Raw genomic sequence first — 19,744 nt, 5'->3', positions numbered from 1 at the left:
CCCCTGTGCCACCTCGGTGAATCATGGATTGCATGCCTTCCTCCCCTGTGCCACCCGGGTGAATCATGGATTACACGCCTTCCTCCCCTGTGCCACCCGGGTGAATCATGGATTACACGCCTTCCTCCCCTGTGCCACCCGGGTGAATCATGGATTTCATGCCTTCCTCCCCTGTGCCACCCGGGTGAATCATGGATTTCATGCCTTCCTCCCCTGTGCCACCCAGGTGAATCATGGACTTCATCCCTTCCTCCCCTGTGCCACCCGGGTGAATCATGGATTACACGCCTTCCTCCCCTGTGCCACCCGGGTGAATCATGGATTTCATGCCTTCCTCCCCTGTGCCTCCCGGGTGAATCATGGATTACACGCCTTCCTCCCCTGTGCCACCCGGGTGAATCATGGACTTCATGCCTTCCTCCCCTGTGCCACCCGGATGAATCATGGATTGCATGCCTTCCTCCCCTGTGCCACCCGGGTGAATCATGGATTACACGCCTTCCTCCCCTGTGCCACCCGGGTGAATCATGGATTACACGCCTTCCTCCCCTGTGCCACCCGGGTGAATCATGGATTTCATGCCTTCCTCCCCTGTGCCACCTCGGTGAATCATGGATTGCATGCCTTCCTCCCCTGTGCCACCCGGGTGAATCATGGATTACACGCCTTCCTCCCCTGTGCCACCCGGGTGAATCATGGACTTCATGCCTTCCTCCCCTGTGCCACCCGGATGAATCATGGATTGCATGCCTTCCTCCTGAGGTTCCGTGACAATTGTAAGTGGTGTTTTCAACTCGCACGAATATGGTCGAGTCTGGTATCTACGAACCGCAAATGACGAGTTTAGTAAGTGTGCGCAGTTTCGCTGTGCTAACTTAAACCGTTCGTTTGTTATGTGGGCTTTTCATCTGTACCCACGGGTTCCATCTTAGATACGGCATCCATTTTGTCTCTTGCCCTCAAGTAGCCAGCGAACGGACGCTGTCCGCTTCGCGACCCTGGGACTCCCAAGATATTTGCGGAAGACACATGTTCTTTGTAAGTGTCTTTATGACGAGGGGGTTGCTGCTGTAAGGCAGATGGCGCCGCTCGAGGCTCATCTTGCCGCACGGACTTATTGTTCCAGCCGTGCATCTCATTAGGCACGTCCCTTTGATGCCTGTATCTCGTGTTTCCCGTTACCTCCCCTTTTACACCCTTTCCGATCTCCCTACTGTTTTCGTCTTCCTCTGCACCTGTCTTCGTTCCTATTCTCGATCTGTTTTACTGCTGATTGGAATTTGCTAATGGTGGGAAGATGGTTTTTACAGTTGGGAACCGCCAAATGTTTCCGCACTTATGTCCCGGGCCTTGTGTGTTTCTAAGTGACCAAAGCAACCCCTCTGGGGCTAATTGTGGGAACCGGGTTGTAAACTTTTGTGTATCATGTTATCCTATGGGTAAAAACTGTATAAAAGGAGCGATCCACAGAACCAATTTGAAGCAGTCTCCCCGAACTACACTCGATGTACTTCCTGTGACTTCTGTGTTCCCTGCAGTAAATAAACCTTGAATCTTTGACGCCGAAGGAAGTGTCCCGTGTCTCTGTGACTTGTACGCCGGAGCAGGTTACCCACGAAGGTTTCAGGTGTTGTGCCCTGGCACCGCTGGGTCCAAAAGAACCCAGTCCTTCAGTTGGCGCCCAACGTGGGGCTGCATCAGTGGTACCGGTCCAAGCCCGACGATCGTGAGGAACTTCATGTGAAATCTCCGAGGGAAGGTGCACCCCGCTTCATCGATCCTGTTGTCGAAATAAGTGGCCCGAAGACTTTTCCCGCGAAGATTCCCGCCTCCGGACGGCTGCGACGGACTGCTGCCCTGACTGTAGACCTGTTTTGGCGCCTGGCGTAGACCTTGGTATAGCGAGACGATTGACGGGCCTTCCTGAGGACGCCATCGATCTTTGAGTTAAGTATTTGTGGGTCGCTCCCAGAGTTCTTGGTTGTTGACACTTTAGCGAGTGTCTTTGTTGTTCACGCTGTGTGAGTGTTTTTGTCGGTGACACTTTGCTAGCGTACTTTGTTGTTGTATTTGTTTGACGACTGCAGCCGCCAAAAACCGAGGGTTTTGTTCTTTGCTGGGACTTGGTAAATCCCGTAACCCTTGAAGTTTGTGAAACTCGGCTAGTGTGCAAGATGCCTGGTCGCAGTACTTTGTTTAGTTGTTTCAGACCTTGTGGTGCGGATTCCCTGCTGGAGGACTCGTGTCCGATACCTCCGGTTGGAACTCCTACTTATGACTTATATAGCAAACATGGGCTAGGCCCGATTACCTTTAACGATTATTGGATAAAATATACAAAGAAAGACGGCGACCTTCGTTGGCCACCTCACGGTAGCTTCGAAGCGTCGATCTTAGATAATCTGGAAATAAAGTTGTTCGAACGTAAATCAAGGCCGGCCATGTTTGATGCCTTTCGGTTGTGGCGCAAAGAAGCCCGACAGAGAGAGATCAGACAAAATAAACGTAGTCAGCGAGATACTGTTACTACCATAGTAAAGAAAGCTGAGCAGTTCCAGCGTGATAAGGAGGATAAGGATAAGGAAGTGTTTGAGAGGCTACAGCGTATGTCCATAGATAAATGTTATCCCGTTTTGCCTACGGAGTCGGATAATAAGGAAGAGGCAGTTGAGGATCCTTTAATGTCCTATCTTATGAAGTCGCCACCTCCGTACGTACAGGGTACCGCAGTTCCTGTGGTCCCTGCCGTACCTGTTCTTCCACCTATTGTTCCTCCACCTGTTCCTCAACCTGCACCCGTTCTTCCAACTGTTCCTGCTCCTTTGTCTGTTTCTATTCCTACTGCTCCTCCGCTTCCACATACTCCTGCTCCCGCTACTGCTCCTGTGTTGTTAACCCCTGTCGCTGCTACTGTTTCTACTCCTTCTCTTGTTAGTCCTGTGTCTTACTCTTCTCCCTCTACCCGTAATCGTAATTCTCCCCTTGCGACAAGCTTCTTTCAGTCGCTCGGACCTGTTCATGGGTCCGCTGGTTCTGATGGTCCTCAGAGACGTAGTCAGCTGCCTGGAAACAGAGAGCGTGTTGCGCTATATAATATGGCGATGGGTTGGATGGTAAACCCCCTTAGAAATCCACCCCGTGTTGTTCTCGAGACATTTAGTCAATTCAACATACCAACTCAGAGATATGTGTTTGACGAAATGTGCAAGTTCCTACATGATCAGATAGTGGCCAATGCGCCTGACGAGGTGCTAACCGCCCTGTCTGAGCTTCGACTTCAGTTCGCAACTGGACTGATAGTAGATACTAACGTTCGACGTGCTATTGAGCGATTGCTATCTCTTCGTCCCGCTCCCATACCTCATGCATTGTTTGTTGAGGATATTGAAAGACAAGACGAGTCTGGCCAGTATCCTATGCGTGAAGTTCCGCCGGTTTGGATACCAGCTGATCCTAATGCTCAACCTCATCCGATAGTGGCACATTTTGAGAGAGTGTGGATACACCTCCCATGGAAACGATCGGAAGTGCTTCAGGTGAAACAATCTCTGCCCGATCCTCGTAAAAATCCTACTGGGTATTATAAGGAATTATCGCAGCTCGTAGATGCTACGGTAATGAATCTTGCCGATATCGACATGTTGTTTGGCAACGTCGTACCGCAACCGGTATGGGCTAAGATTCGTCACCAAGATCACGCAAATGAATTAGGTGGTGATTGGGCTGCCATTACAGCGGCAGATGCTGGACAAGTGGCTGCTACTAAACCCGATCAATTGATTATTGCTCTTCCTCAGCGAATAATAACATTAATGAAAACGCTTATGCCAGCCATGAGAGTCAATTGGGACAAGTTGTCAGCCTGTAAGCAGAAGAAAGATGAGAGTGTATCAGACTTCTTTACGAGGTTTGAGGAAGCATTCATTGATCATAGTGGGCAAGATATGGGTACTGAGGGTGGACAACGGTTGTTTGTGGATAAATTTGTGTCGAACTTGCTGCCCGATTTGAGCAATAAATTGAAGAATTCAGAGAGTGCATGGGCCGTTTCTACCTCAGCTCAGATATTGGCTACGGCTCAATATTATGAGAATAGAGAGAAAGAGGAGAATGACCGTGCTGACAAAAAGACGAAAGAACTAAAAACTAAAGTGTTGTTGCAACAAGCGTATCCGCCACGTTCTAATCAGAATGCGCCTCAACAGAATAGATCGCAGTCGCAATCGAATCGATCGCAGCCACGCAATGATTCCTCTTTCCAAAGATCCTCGTTAGGGTACAATCAATGTGCTTATTGTAGACAGGAGGGACATATTAAATTTGATTGTCCTGCTTTAAATGGACGTAATAGCGGTAATGCGTCTAAAGGAGGTCGTGGTGGTTCACAACAGGCATCACGTGGTAGAGGTCGTGGTGCTCAGAACGACCGCTCAGACAATTCATCAAATTCTAATAATTGTTTCGATCAACGTGGATCATCGCAAGGACGATCTGCGCAGTACAATGTAGACGATTATTACGTCGATCAGGGAACTGACGACAGTAATTACTAGGACAGCCAAAGACAAGGAGAGGGAGTGGTATCAGTTCCGGTTGATCAGAGAGGGCCTTACGTCGCAGTTGCTACATCGGGCGTCGTTGAGCCTTTTCTGTTGGACACTGGTGCAGCGAAAAGTTCTATCATGCATTCGAAACTCCCTGGCGCACCTTTGTCTGGCTTAACCAATGTTTCCGTTGGATTCTCTGGCGCCCCCGTTAGCAATCCAGTTTCACGCCCTTTGCCCCTTCAAATTGGGTCGCGTGAGCTCCAAGCTCCGTTGATTTTGACCACTGGTTGTGGTGAAAATCTTTTGGGCCTGGATTTGCTTAAACGTTTGTATGCAACTTTGTATTGTTCTCCTGCGGGTGTAAAGCTTACGCTAGGAGAGAGAGTAGTCTCTCCCATGTATTTGTCCCTCGATAAGCTACCACCGGAATTGAGTTCGCTTCCTGCATCTTTGTGGGCGACGGGTCCAAATGACGTGGGCCTACTTGATATCTCCCCTTATGTTGTTCAGTTGAAAGCGAATGTGCGATTGCCACGTATTCCCCAATACCGTATCTCCCTTGATGGTGAGCGAGCTTTGTTAGCGATCATCTATGATCTGATCGAGAAAGATGTTATTGAAGAGACTAGGGGAAACGTGTGCAATAGCCCTGTACTGCCCATTCTTAAACGTACTGATCCTACCAAACCGCCTGTTTATCGTTTTGTTATCGATTTACGGGAGGTAAATAAAATTGTGGTTCCTCAATTTCCTGTTGTGCCTGACATCACGGCGCTACTGACTCTGATTCCAGCTACTGCATCATGGTTTTCGGTGATTGACTTGAAAAATGCGTTTTTCAGCATCCCGATTGCCGAAGAGAGCAGGGACCTTTTCGGTTTCTCTCTTGGTGGACGTAGCTTCCGGTTCAAACGCGCTCCTCAGGGCTACTGTGAAAGTCCATCGATTTACAGTCAAGCTTTGAAGGGTCAACTGGATGCGTTTAGGTTGCCGGTTGGTGCGGCTTTAATCCAATACGTCGATGACTTATTGGTGGCTGCCGATACTCAGGACATTTGCAAAATTGCTACGGTATCGTTGCTGCAACATCTCTGTGAGTTAAATCACAAGGTGTCACCTTCTAAACTCCAATATTGTTGTCAAGAAGTAACCTATCTAGGTCACTTATTGTCAAAGGAGGGAAGGAGATTGACCCCAGAGAGAATTGCAGCGATTGCGCGAATGGCTGTGCCACAAACCCAAAGAGATGTGCGTGCCTTTCTAGGTATCACGTCGTACTGCAGGCAGTGGATTCCTAATTTTTCATTGCTAGCGAAACCATTGGTGGCTCTTACGTGCAAGGATGTTTCGACTCCTTTACCATGGACGGAAGAATGTCAGAAAAGTTTTTCTGAATTACGTGATTCATTGTGTTCGGCTCCTGTGTTAGGTACCCCTGATTACAGCAAGCCGTTCACGTTATATGTTCACGAGAGGGAAGGTTGTGCTTTGAGTGTTCTAACGCAACCTTTTGGTGGTAAGCAACGTCCATGTGCATATTTTTCCTCGACCTTAGACCCAGTAGCTAGAGCATTGCCGAGTTGTTTGAGAGCAACTGCGGCAGCTGCGGTCTCCATCCGACAATCAGCAGGATTGGTCATGGATAATATGCTTACGGTGATGGTTCCGCATGCAGTTGATACTCTGTTGAATCGTACGAAAACTCAGCACTTGACGAGTGCGAGGTTGTCTGGGTACGAATTGACGCTCTTGGCAAGCCATATTCAGATAAAACGTTGTAATGTCCTAAACCCGGCAACTTTGTTACCAATTAGTGCAGAGTCAGATGAAGTAGCAGAACATGACTGTTACTTGCGGACAGAAGAGGAAACGAAAGGTCGAGTGGACCTTAAAAACACCCCATTGGAAGATCCGGATGGCACTCTGTATGTGGATGGGTCATGTTTTAAGTTGCCGAATGGCGATGTGACTACTGCTTATGCTGTTGTAACATTGAATACTGTTGTTGAGACTGCAAGATTGAATCAGAATTCTGCCCAAGCTGCAGAACTGATCGCTCTCACTAGAGCATGTGTGTTAGCAAAAGGGAAACGCGTGAATGTGTACACCGATAGCCAGTACGCTTTCGGTGTAGCGCATAGTTTTGGACGATTGTGGCGAGAGCGTGGTTTCTTGACGTCGCATGGCACGAAAATACAGCATGGCCAGCTTGTGAACGATCTTTTGGATGCATTGACTTTGCCTGCGCAAGTTGCGATTGTTAAGTGTAGTGCGCATCGTAAAGTGACGGATGATGTTGGTCGTGGAAATGCGTTTGCAGATGAGATTGCTAAGGAGACTGCCCGGAACCTTAGCACTCGAATGTATGTGACGAGTTCGGTTAGGTGGCCTACAGAATCAAGTATGTGTGAAGATACCATAGAGAGCGTGAAAGCAATTCAGAATGAGGCCACTGAGACTGAAAAGACGAAGTGGAAAGAAAGTACGGGAAAGTTGGATGCGAATGGTTGTTGGATTGATTTGTCGGATCAGAAAAGATGGATGTTGCCGGATGCGTATGTGCTGGCCGTTGTGACAATGGCACATGGGTTAGCACATATTAGCGCGAAAGGTATTTGCAAGTTGTTGGCTGCTGTGTGGAAGAATGATGGCATTACGAAATGTGCTGAACGTCTGGTGAAGAATTGTATGGTGTGCATAATGTACAATCCTGGCAAAGGAACCCCAACTCCCCCTGGCAGTTTTGCTCCTCCTTCATATCCCTTTGAGGTGATCCAATTGGACTTCATCCATATGGAGCGATGCAATAACCTGAAATACGTTTTGGTGGTGGTTTGCGCATTCTCCCGATGGATCGAGGCCTATCCCCTCAAAGACAATACTGCTTTGTCTACTGCGAAAATCCTACTGAAGGAATATTTTCCTCGGTATGGAATGCCTAGAGTCGTGTGGTCAGATAACGGAAGTGAGTTTGTTGGAAGTGTAATGAAGAGTGTGTGTAAGGGCCTTGGAATAAATCAGAAATTCCACAGCGCCAATCATCCCCAGTCAGCTGGATTGGTTGAGGGGTACAATGGCACCCTTAAACTAAAACTAGCGAAGATTCAGGCTACGACTGGACTTTCGTGGCCTGATGCTTTGCCTCTAGCACTACTGTCAACTAGGGCGACTGTACACTCCCGAATAGGGCTTAGTCCCTATGAGATAGTGTTCGGCCGTCCTGCGAATGTGTGGGGGGTTCCTAGGCCAGGAATATTCTCTGATCTTGAGTATCCGATGTTGATTGACTATTTACATGACTTGACTGCTAAACTGAGGTTAATTCACCAACAGGTTTACGACGCATTGCCAACGCAGACGGAGGGTCCAGGCCACCAGCTCCAGCCCGGAGACTGGGTGGTTACACGCAACTTTTCACGAAAGAATAATCTGGACCCTAGATTTACCGGACCTTTCCAGGTACTCCTGGCCACGAGGACTGCCGTTCGTCTAGAGGGGCGGAAAAATTGGGTACATGCTACCCATTGTAAGCGAGTCCCTATTCCTTTGCCGGCAGACCCGTGGGTGAGGAAAGGCATTGCGTCAACAGAAACAGAAACATTGCCGGCGTTTGTGCCTTTCAGTGACGCACAGCTTGTTGGAGAGTCCTCAGCGCAGCAGAAAGCCACTGTTGAACACTTGTCAGCAAAAGACTCAAGACCCGAACACTCAACTGATCAGCAGGACGCTGTCTCTTCAACGGATCCTTTGTTCGACGAGCAGACACGTCCCGGGAAAAATCGATATTCCTTGCGATCTCACACTAAGGACAAATAAAACATTTTTGCTTTGCTAAGTTGACAACTGCATTATCCCCGATTTCCCGTGATCAATTTTGAACATTCGTATCATTGAAAATTTTTTGTACATATATCAAGCTTCCTTCCTTGTATCTTTTTACTTCCACAGCTGAGAGACATTGTGCTTATATATAATACATATTGTGTATTGAAGGCCGTAGGGCCGCGCGCGTACTTCCTTCTGGACAGTAGGTCTTGACGCTAGGTTAAAGGCCGTCGGTTCCTAGGAACTCCTGGGGATTGACTATTGCTGCACAGAACGGAGTGCGTCAAGAAACGTTGCGGACGGTCGTAGGGAATGGCATTTTCGAAGTTGAATGATTTGGAAGGAGCTCAGGCGTACAGAGTCAAGCTGCAGCAACTCAGTCGTACCAAATGTTTCATTGTGTTGTTTCTGACTGCTTCTGCATTATTGGCGGGTGGGGTGTATTACACTATGTCTTACTTCTTACTTGCTACCCCTACTCCTACTCCTTACCCTAACCTTACTTCTACTGCTTCTCCCCATTCCTTTCACATGTTACCGGAACACGAGCAGGCTAGACGTGTAGAATTCCGCAACAATTCCTTTATTCAGCTCCTCCATCAGCATCAGCTAGTGGTTAACACTACTAATTGTTGGGTGTGTGGGTTGATGCCACATACTACGGATAAGGGAATTCCATATCTGGTGTTACCGTATAGTTCCCAAGGGTCAGCTCGAGCATTTCAAACAATGTTTCGAAGCGCACTGGGTTTCCACCCCATTCAAGAACAACGTTCCCCCTACTCTGGTCCTACCTCGTATCAGAAGTCTTTATCGATGGCAATAGAGGATATGGAGGATGAGATCCATGATCCTTTTCTTATCCCTGAAGAAGAGGTACAAGCTTATAAGGTCCTAAGTAGAGGTGAATATAGTGTGTTCACTAGCGAAAAGCAGCTTAAAAGCTCGCCTCCAATATGGGTCGTACCCCACACTGGTAATCTTTGTCTTGTGGGTTGTGGTCGTAGATCGCAAGCCCTACTTGGAGCAAGTGCTTGCACTGAAAGTTACATTCTGCCAATGTCCTCGTCCCCTGTGCTTCTGGCTGCCAAGGGTACATACTTTATCTGTTATGATCGTGCATACACATGGTTGCCCGCAGACTTCATGGGCTCATGTTTTATTGCAAATCTGTTGCCTCCGACGTTCACTGTAGATGCCGATTATCATAAGACTAGAGTTGTGCGAGGCGTAATTAGCGAAGAAGACACTGCCGGTCAAGAGGCAGGAGACTTTTTCAAGGGTTTCCTCCCGTTTTGGGGACCTATGGTTAATAGTAGGAACCTGAGACAGTTGACTCGAGTGGTAGAATCGACAGCTAATATTACTGCCAGTGCCCTTGGTAATATCACCACAGAACTTCAGGCGGAGAGACTTATGACGTTACAAAACCGTATGGTTTTAGATGTCATCTTAGCAGATCGCGGTGGGGTATGTAAGGTGATCCATTCGAGCTGCTGCATTTTCATCCCAGATAATGCTCCTACCGTCTATCAAGCCATCTCGAGGTTGCACAAGATCTCCGAATCCATACACGTGGATGTAGGGGATTGGACGCTACTTGGATGGTTTTGGGGCCTGATATCGACTTGGGGTTGGAAGATTCTGATGATCATCGGAGTTGTGGTAGTGTTCCTGTTCACGTGTTGCCTTTGTGTGCAGTGTGGTCCTGCCTTATGTGGCCTTTGTGCTACAACGTGTATGAGACACCCATCTGTTACCAAGGGGACTCGATTGGACAGAGCTATGCTGCAACAACATCTCGATGGTCTGATGAATATTGAATATGATTCTGACTAGTGCTTGCCTACATGAGGGCAAAAGGAGCGTCTGAGGTTCCGTGACAATTGTAAGTGGTGTTTTCAACTCGCACGAATATGGTCGAGTCTGGTATCTACGAACCGCAAATGACGAGTTTAGTAAGTGTGCGCAGTTTCGCTGTGCTAACTTAAACCGTTCGTTTGTTATGTGGGCTTTTCATCTGTACCCACGGGTTCCATCTTAGATACGGCATCCATTTTGTCTCTTGCCCTCAAGTAGCCAGCGAACGGACGCTGTCCGCTTCGCGACCCTGGGACTCCCAAGATATTTGCGGAAGACACATGTTCTTTGTAAGTGTCTTTATGACGAGGGGGTTGCTGCTGTAAGGCAGATGGCGCCGCTCGAGGCTCATCTTGCCGCACGGACTTATTGTTCCAGCCGTGCATCTCATTAGGCACGTCCCTTTGATGCCTGTATCTCGTGTTTCCCGTTACCTCCCCTTTTACACCCTTTCCGATCTCCCTACTGTTTTCGTCTTCCTCTGCACCTGTCTTCGTTCCTATTCTCGATCTGTTTTACTGCTGATTGGAATTTGCTAATGGTGGGAAGATGGTTTTTACAGTTGGGAACCGCCAAATGTTTCCGCACTTATGTCCCGGGCCTTGTGTGTTTCTAAGTGACCAAAGCAACCCCTCTGGGGCTAATTGTGGGAACCGGGTTGTAAACTTTTGTGTATCATGTTATCCTATGGGTAAAAACTGTATAAAAGGAGCGATCCACAGAACCAATTTGAAGCAGTCTCCCCGAACTACACTCGATGTACTTCCTGTGACTTCTGTGTTCCCTGCAGTAAATAAACCTTGAATCTTTGACGCCGAAGGAAGTGTCCCGTGTCTCTGTGACTTGTACGCCGGAGCAGGTTACCCACGAAGGTTTCAGGTGTTGTGCCCTGGCACCGCTGGGTCCAAAAGAACCCAGTCCTTCACTCCCCTGTGCCACCCGGGTGAATCATGGATTACACGCCTTCCTCCCCTGTGCCACCCGGGTGAATCATGGATTACACGCCTTCCTCCCCTGTGCCACCCGGGTGAATCATGGATTTCATGCCTTCCTCCCCTGTGCCACCTCGGTGAATCATGGATTGCATGCCTTCCTCCCCTGTGCCACCCGGGTGAATCATGGATTACACGCCTTCCTCCCCTGTGCCACCCGGGTGAATCATGGACTTCATGCCTTCCTCCCCTGTGCCACCCGGATGAATCATGGATTGCATGCCTTCCTCCCCTGTGCCACCCGGGTGAATCATGGATTACACGCCTTCCTCCCCTGTGCCACCCGGGTGAATCATGGATTACACGCCTTCCTCCCCTGTGCCACCCGGGTGAATCATGGATTTCATGCCTTCCTCCCCTGTGCCACCCGGGTGAATCATGGATTTCATGCCTTCCTCCCCTGTGCCACCCAGGTGAATCATGGACTTCATGCCTTCCTCCCCTGTGCCACCCGGGTGAATCATGGATTACACGCCTTCCTCCCCTGTGCCACCCGGGTGAATCATGGATTTCATGCCTTCCTCCCCTGTGCCTCCCGGGTGAATCATGGATTACACGCCTTCCTCCCCTGTGCCACCCGGGTGAATCATGGACTTCATGCCTTCCTCCCCTGTGCCACCCGGATGAATCATGGATTGCATGCCTTCCTCCCCTGTGCCACCCGGGTGAATCATGGATTACACGCCTTCCTCCCCTGTGCCACCCGGGTGAATCATGGATTACACGCCTTCCTCCCCTGTGCCACCCGGGTGAATCATGGATTTCATGCCTTCCTCCCCTGTGCCACCTCGGTGAATCATGGATTGCATGCCTTCCTCCTCTTTGCCACCCGGGTGAATCATGGATTACACGCCTTCCTCCCCTGTGCCACCCGGGTGAATCATGGACTTCATGCCTTCCTCCCCTGTGCCACCCGGATGAATCATGGATTGCATGCCTTCCTCCCCTGTGCCACCCGGGTGAATCATGGATTACACGCCTTCCTCCCCTGTGCCACCCGGGTGAATCATGGATTACACGCCTTCCTCCCCTGTGCCACCCGGGTGAATCATGGATTTCATGCCTTCCTCCCCTGTGCCACCCGGGTGAATCATGGATTTCATGCCTTCCTCCCCTGTGCCACCCAGGTGAATCATGGACTTCATGCCTTCCTCCCCTGTGCCACCTCGGTGAATCATGGATTGCATGCCTTCCTCCCCTGTGCCACCCGGGTGAATCATGGATTACACGCCTTCCTCCCCTGTGCCACCCGGGTGAATCATGGATTACACGCCTTCCTCCCCTGTGCCACCTGGGGGAATCATGGATTTCATGCCTTCCTCCCCTGTGCCACCCGGGTGAATCATGGATTTCATGCCTTCCTCCCCTGTGCCACCCGGGTGAATCATGGATTACACGCCTTCCTCCCCTGTGCCACCCCGGTGAATCATGGATTGCATGCCTTCCTCCCCTGTGCCACCTGAGGCAATCATGGATTTCATGCCTTCCTCCCCTGTGCCACCCGGGTGAATCATGGATTGCATGCCTTCCTCCCCTGTGCCACCTGGGGGAATCATGGACTTCATGCCTTCCTCCCCTGTGCCACCCGGGTGAATCATGGACTTCATGCCTTCCTCCCCTGTGCCACCTCGGTGAATCATGGATTGCATGCCTTCCTCCCCTGTGCCACCTGGGGGAATCATGGACTTCATGCCTTCCTCCCCTGTGCCACCTCGGTGAATCATGGATTGCATGCCTTCCTCCCCTGTGCCACCCGGGTGAATCATGGATTGCATGCCTTCCCCCCTCTGTGCCACCTCGGTGAATCATGGATTGCATGCCTTCCTCCCCTGTGCCACCTGGGGGAATCATGGACTTCATGCCTTCCTCCCCTGTGCCACCCGGGTGAATCATGGATTACACGCCTTCCTCCCCTGTGCCACCCGGGTGAATCATGGATTACACGCCTTCCTCCCCTGTGCCACCCGGGTGAATCATGGACTTCATGCCTTCCTCCCCTGTGCCACCCGGGTGAATCATGGACTTCATGCCTTCCTCCCCTGTGCCACCCGGGTGAATCATGGATGACACGCCTTCCTCCCCTGTGCCACCCGGGTGAATCATGGATTGCATGCCTTCCTCCCCTGTGCCACCCGGGTGAATCATGGATTACACGCCTTCCTCCCCTGTGCCACCCGGGTGAATCATGGATTACACGCCTTCCTCCCCTGTGCCACCCGGGTGAATCATGGATTTCATGCCTTCCTCCCCTGTGCCACCCGGGTGAATCATGGACTTCATGCCTTCCTCCCCTGTGCCACCCGGGTGAATCATGGATGACACGCCTTCCTCCCCTGTGCCACCCGGGTGAATCATGGATTGCATGCCTTCCTCCCCTGTGCCACCCGGGTGAATCATGGATTTCATGCCTTCCTCCCCTGTGCCACCCGGGTGAATCATGGATTGCATGCCTTCCTCCCCTGTGCCACCCGGGTGAATCATGGATTTCATGCCTTCCTCCCCTGTGCCACCCGGGTGAATCATGAATGACATACCTTCCTCCCCTGTGCCGGCTGGGTGTGTCACAGAGCACCTGCACCATGGCCACCAACCCCCCTCTTGCGGCTGGCTCGGCGGCCACTGGACCGGCGGGGTTCAAGGGAGTGTGCCTATGCAGCAGGCTGGGTCCCCATCACCAGGCGAGGGCACCAGAGCAGAGGAGGGGCGCCGTTGCCCCTTCGGGTGGTGGTCCTGCCAGCCTTGGATGCCATGGCCGCTGTGCCAGTCTATTACAACTGAAAATGTTTCTGTATGTTCTGTTTATGCCTCTGTACATTGCCCACAATGAAAGTCTGCATTTTGTTCGAAGCTCCATGGGCCCTCAACCCTACATAAACTACTACCCGTGTATTGATTATTTTTGATTGACGTGTGAGCGCATCTAAAGTGAGTTGATACGAGTGAACCCGAGATTCGTGAGGTTAGAGCAGGGCTCTCCTCATTGGACAGTGAGCCCAGGGAGGGAAGGGGTGAGGGAGGCGCTCACTGATGATGTCACTGATATTCTTAGGGAGGTGAGAAGAGGGGGGCACGCCCCCCATGTTCAGGGGTGCTCATGCGTTGGTGAGTGCAGCCTCCTGGGAGGGGGAGCTCTTGGAAGGGGAACAGTTGGGGTAGGGAGTGGGGGTGGTGGGAAGGTCTGTTGTATGCTGGAATCAGGGGGCTCAAGGGGGCTATGGATGAGGTCAAAGGTCGCTCATCAGAGACAGAGAGGCGGGTGGGCAGGAGGTACATGCAGGCAGTGTGACGTGTCTGGGACTGTGGAAGGACCCGAGTGGTCACAGATAACAGAGACTCAGGGGCATATTTACAATAAGTGGAGCATCCCTGCATATCAGCAGGGCTGCGCCACTTATTGTGCGCCATGCCTCCGCCACCATTGATGCGCTGCATTTAAAATCCGGCGCACCAATGGGCAAAAACGGCACAGATGTGTGACGCATCTGCGCCGTAAAAGTGGGGCATTGCTGGAGTTGCGTCGCAAGCACGACACAGCTCCTGCAAGGCTCTGGGGGGGGCCTATCTTGTTAATGCTGCGTCAATCCTTACGCCTGGTTCAAGCAGGCACAGGGGGCCAGATTTACAAGCCCCTTGCGCCTCTTTTACACCACTGCTGCGTCACTTTTGTGACGCAGCGGCTGCGCAAAAGATGCGCCATGGTGCGGGGTATTTACAAAGTGACGCATCTCCGATATGCGTCACGTTGTAAAGCCCTGCGCTATAAGGAGGCGTTCCGGCGCAGGGCGGGGGCGTTCCTGCGCAGGAACGCCTCCTAAAAGTGGCTGAGTGAAATCTACAAGATTTCACTCAGTCACTTTTAGGCCAATGCTGCGTCAAAACCATGCGCCTGCTTGAAGCAGGTGTAAGGATTGATGCAGCATTGGACAGATAGGGCCCCCCAGAGCATTGCTGTAGCTGCGTCGCGCATGCCACGCAACTCCAGCAATGCGCCGCCTTTACGGCACAGATGCGGCACGCATCTGTGCCGTTTTTGCCCCATGGTGCGCCGCATTGTAAATGTGGTGCACAATAACTGGCGCATCCCTGGGGATGCGCCAGTTATTATAAATCTGCCCCAGGGTTTTGACGCAGCATGGGCCCCAAAGTGACTGAGTGACATCTTGTAGATTTTACTCAGCCACTTTTAGGAGGCGTTCCGGTGCCGGAACACCCCTCCCCCCTTGCGCAGGAATGCCTCCTTCTGGCGCAGGGCTTTACAACGTGACGCATCTCCCAGATGCGTCACATTGTAAGTACCCCGCACCATGGCACTTCTTTTGCGCCACCGCTGAGCACAAAAGCGACGCAACAGAGGCGTAAAAGGGGCGCAAGGGGCTTGTAAATATGCCCCTCAGAGTCCAACTCTGTTGTGTAACTTCTGATGACGTTTAAAAATGCTCTTAAGGCATAATGTTGTCGCGGATGTTTTTGATGTGTGAGTTTGTGTGTGGTGGGTGGGTTAAGTGTAAACCATGACCCTGTAGCCTGCATCCCATTGGTGCGCCCTGACAGCGTCTGTATCTTGTTAGGAGGGGCCAAGAAGCCCCCGTGGCCTCCATGTCCCCCTTCTGACAGTGCTGACGTCAGGAGGGACGCAGTGGACGCAGTGGCGGACCGGTGACTGAGGTGCAGGTAAAGCGTCCCTGACGCGTCCTGTCTCACACACGTGCATCAAGGCCAGGCTTGTCTCACACACGTGCATCAAGGACAGGCTTGTCTCACGCACGTGCATCAAGGCCAGGCTTGTCTCACGCACGTGCATCAAGGCCAGGCTTGTCTCACGCACGTGCATCAAGGCCAGACTTGTCTCACGCACGTGCATCAAGGCCAGGTATGTCTCACGCGCGTGCATCAAGGCCAGGCCTGTCTCACGCACATGCATCAAGGCAAGGCTTGTCTCGCGCACGTGCATCAAGGCAAGGCCGCCTCTGGCCCCGTTTGGTGCACATTCTTACATTCTTACATTTTTACATTTGTAGTTTTAAGTCTCGGCGGCGACAGAATATTGAGCGGAAACACAAAGAGACCCTCAGGCCCGGAGCACGAGCAGGAAGATGGAAAGATTGTGGAAACTGAAGGGATATTTTACCCCCGCCGGGCGCTATTAATGGAATGATGGCGCTACGGCGGCTCAAGAGCGCCACCTGCAGGGCGGCTCGAACATGGCAGCACCAGGACGAGTAGAGGTGACCGAGGACGGTCAAAGAGACCGAGAGGGGCCCAGGCGGCGCTATCCAAGGCAGCGCTATCTCAGTCAGTGCTATCCAAAGCGGCTCTATCCAAGGCAGCGCTATCCCAGGCAACGCTATCACAGGCAGCACTATCCCAGGCAGCGCTATCCAAAGCTGCGCTATCCCAGGCAGCGCTATCCTGGCAGTGCTATCCAGGGCATCACTACCCTAGGCTGTGCTATCCTAAGCAGCGGTATCCCAGGCAGCGCTATCCTGGCAGTACAATCCAGGGCATCACTAACCTAGGCTTTGCTATCCTAGGCTGCGCAAGCCAAGGCAGCGCTATTCGATGCAGCGCTATGCCAGGCAGCGCTATGTGGCAGAGCACTATCCCAGAGAGCGCTATCCCAGGCAGAGCTTTCCAACGCAGCGCTATCCTAGGTAGTGACATACCAGGCAGCGCTATCCAACACGGCGCTATCCCAGGGAGCACTATCCTTGCAGCGTCTATCTCAGGCAGCGCTTTCCCAGGCAGCGCTATCCCAGGCAGCGCTATCCTGGCAGTGCTATCCAGGGCATCACTACCCTAGGCTGTGCTAGCCTAGGCAGTGCTACCTCAGGCAGCGCTATCCTGGCAGCGATATCCAGGGCACCGCAATCCAGGGCAGTGTTACCCTAGATAGCGCTATCCTAGCCAGCGCTACCTCAGGCAGCACTATCCTGGCAACGATATCCAGGGCAGCGCTATCCCAGGCAGCGCTATCCTAGGCAGCACTATCCCAGGCAGTGCTACTTGACACAGCGATATCCTAGGCAGCGCTATCCCAGGCAGTGCTATCCGACACAGCTCTATCCTAGGCAGCGCTATCCCAGGCAGTGCTATCCGACACAGTGCTATCCCAGGCAGCGCTATCCCAGGCAGCTCTCCCACAGTGATATGCCAGGCAGCGCTATCCGACGCAGCGCTATCCCAGAAGGTGCTACCCCAGGATGTGCTACCCCAGGCAGTACTATCTAAGGCAGAGCTGTCCCAGCGCTATCCTAGGCACTGTTATCCTGGCAGTGCTATCCGACACAGCGCTATCCTAGGCAGCACTTTCCAGGGGAACGCTACCCTAGGCATCGCTTTCCAGGGCAGTGCTACTCTAGGCAGCGCTATCATACGCAGTGCTATCTGACCCAATGCTATCCCAGGCAACACAATTCTACGCAGCGCGATCCCACATGGTGCTATCCTAGGCCGCAGTATCCCTAGCAGCGCTATCCTATGCAGGGCTACCACAGGCAGCGTTATCCCAGGCAGTGATATCCCCGCCAGGGCTACCCCAAGTAGCGCTACCCCGGGCACCGCTATCCTAGACAGCACTATCCAGGCAGCGTTTTCCTGGCAGAGGAAAGGACTCCGAGGCAGCAGTGGCGTGGTTAAAAAATAACAGCAACTGTACAAAAAAGAAAGCTGTGAGACCATCACACATTCGGGAAACATCGTTTACAATCGACGCGTTACACCATGTGTCATTACAACAGATGTTTTACATCGAATAATCCATTACAAAACATTCCCCAAAGTAACGCCCCGGCAGAGTTAGAATAGTAATTGCGTTGTAATGGATTATGCATTGTAAGGACATGCGTTGTAATGGATTTTGCGATGTAAAGAATTTGTTGTAATGACACGCGTTGTAACGTGTGCGTTGTAAAGTGTCATATTCCACACTTTCATCACAGGACTCTACTGTGCATTACTGGGAACAATGGTCCTGTTTGCATAGTGCACCCACCCGATGCTGGAGAGCCCCCAGCGCCAGGGGAACGCCCGATGGTGGAGACCCCCAGAGCCAGGGGAACGTCCGATGGTGGAGACCCCCAGAGCCATGGGAATGCCCGATGGTGGAGACCCCCAGAGCCAGGGGAACGTCCGATGGTGGAGACCCCCAGAGCCATGGGAATGCCCGATGGTGGAAACCCCCCAGAGCCAGGGGAATGTCCGATGGTGGAGACCCCCCAGAGCCATGGGAATGCCCAATGGTGGAGACCCCCCCAGAGCCTTGGGAATGTCCGATGGTGGAGACCACCCAGAGCCAGGGGAATGTCCGATGGTGGAGACCACCCAGAGCCATGGGAATGTCCAATGGTGGAGACCCCCAGAGCCATGGGAACGTCAGATGGTGGAGACCCCCCAGAGCCAGGGGAATGTCCGATGGTGGAGACACCCCAGAGCCATGGGAACGTCTGATGGTGGAGACCCCCCAGAGCCATGGGAATGTCCGATGGTGGAGACACCCCAGAGCCAGGGGAACGTCTGATGGTGGAGACCCCCCAGAGCCAGGGGAATGTCTGATGGTGGAGACACCCCAGAGCCAGGGGAATGTCCGATGGTGAAGACCACCCAGAGCCATGGAAACGCCCAATGGTTGAGACCCCCCAGAGCCAGGGGAATGTCCGATGGTGGAGACACCCCAGAGCCAGGAGAATGTCTGATGGTGGAGACCACCCAGAGCCATGGAAACGCCCAATGGTTGAGACCCCCCAGAGCCAGGGGAATGTCCGATGGTGGAGACACCCCAGAGCCAGGGGAATGTCTGATGGTGGAGACCCCCCAGAGCCATGGGAATGCCCAATGGTGGAGACCCCCCCAGAGCCTTTGGAATGTCCGATGGTGGAGACCACCCAGAGCCAGGAGAATGTCCGATGGTGGAGACCACCCAGAGCCATGGGAATGTCCAATGGTGGAGACCCCCAGAGCCATGGGAACGTCAGATGGTGGAGACCCCCCAGAGCCAGGGGAATGTCCGATGGTGGAGACACCCCAGAGCCATGGGAGCGTCTGATGGTGGAGACCCCCCAGAGCCAGGGGAATGTCCGATGGTGGAGACCCCCCAAAACCATGGGAATGCCCAATGGTGAAGACCCCCCTAGAGCCTTGGGAATGTCCGATGGTGGAGACCACCCAGAGCCAGGGGAATGTCCGATGGTGGAGACCACCCAGAGCCATGAGAATGTCCAATGGTGGAGACCCCCCAGAGCCAAGGGAATGTCCGATGGTGGAGACCACCCAGAGCCATGGGAATGTCCAATGGTGGAGACCCCCCAGAGCCATGGGAACGCCCAATGGTGGAGACCCCACGGAACCAGGGGAACGTCCGATGGTGGAGACCACCCAGAGCCATGGAAATGCCCAATGGTTGAGACCCCCCAGAGCCATGGGAACGTCAGATGGTGGAGACCCCCCAGAGCCAGGGGAATGTCCGATGGTGGAGACCCCCCAGAGCCATGGGAATGCCCAATGGTGGAGACCCCCAGAGCCATG

General features: G+C 52.4%; 1 protein-coding gene across 1 annotated transcript in view; it reads left to right on the top strand.

Moving 5' to 3' along the window:
• The first annotated feature begins 1,436 nt into the window (after positions 1–1,436).
• The window catches only part of LOC147678918 (uncharacterized), a 474,950-nt gene continuing 456,642 nt past the window's right edge, over positions 1,437–19,744 (top strand). The window contains exon 1 of the mRNA XM_086944690.1: positions 1,437–3,967. Coding sequence (XP_086800816.1) covers positions 2,175–3,967 — 1,793 coding nt within the window. The 5' untranslated portion in view covers positions 1,437–2,174. The remainder of the gene's footprint in view (positions 3,968–19,744) is intronic.

Source organism: Lissotriton vulgaris, chromosome 11, assembly GCF_964263255.1.
Source record: "Lissotriton vulgaris chromosome 11, aLisVul1.2, whole genome shotgun sequence".
Taxonomy (NCBI): domain Eukaryota; kingdom Metazoa; phylum Chordata; class Amphibia; order Caudata; family Salamandridae; genus Lissotriton; species Lissotriton vulgaris.
The sequence above is the reverse complement of the archived record's forward strand: the minus strand, read 5'-3'. Positions and strand labels throughout refer to the sequence as shown.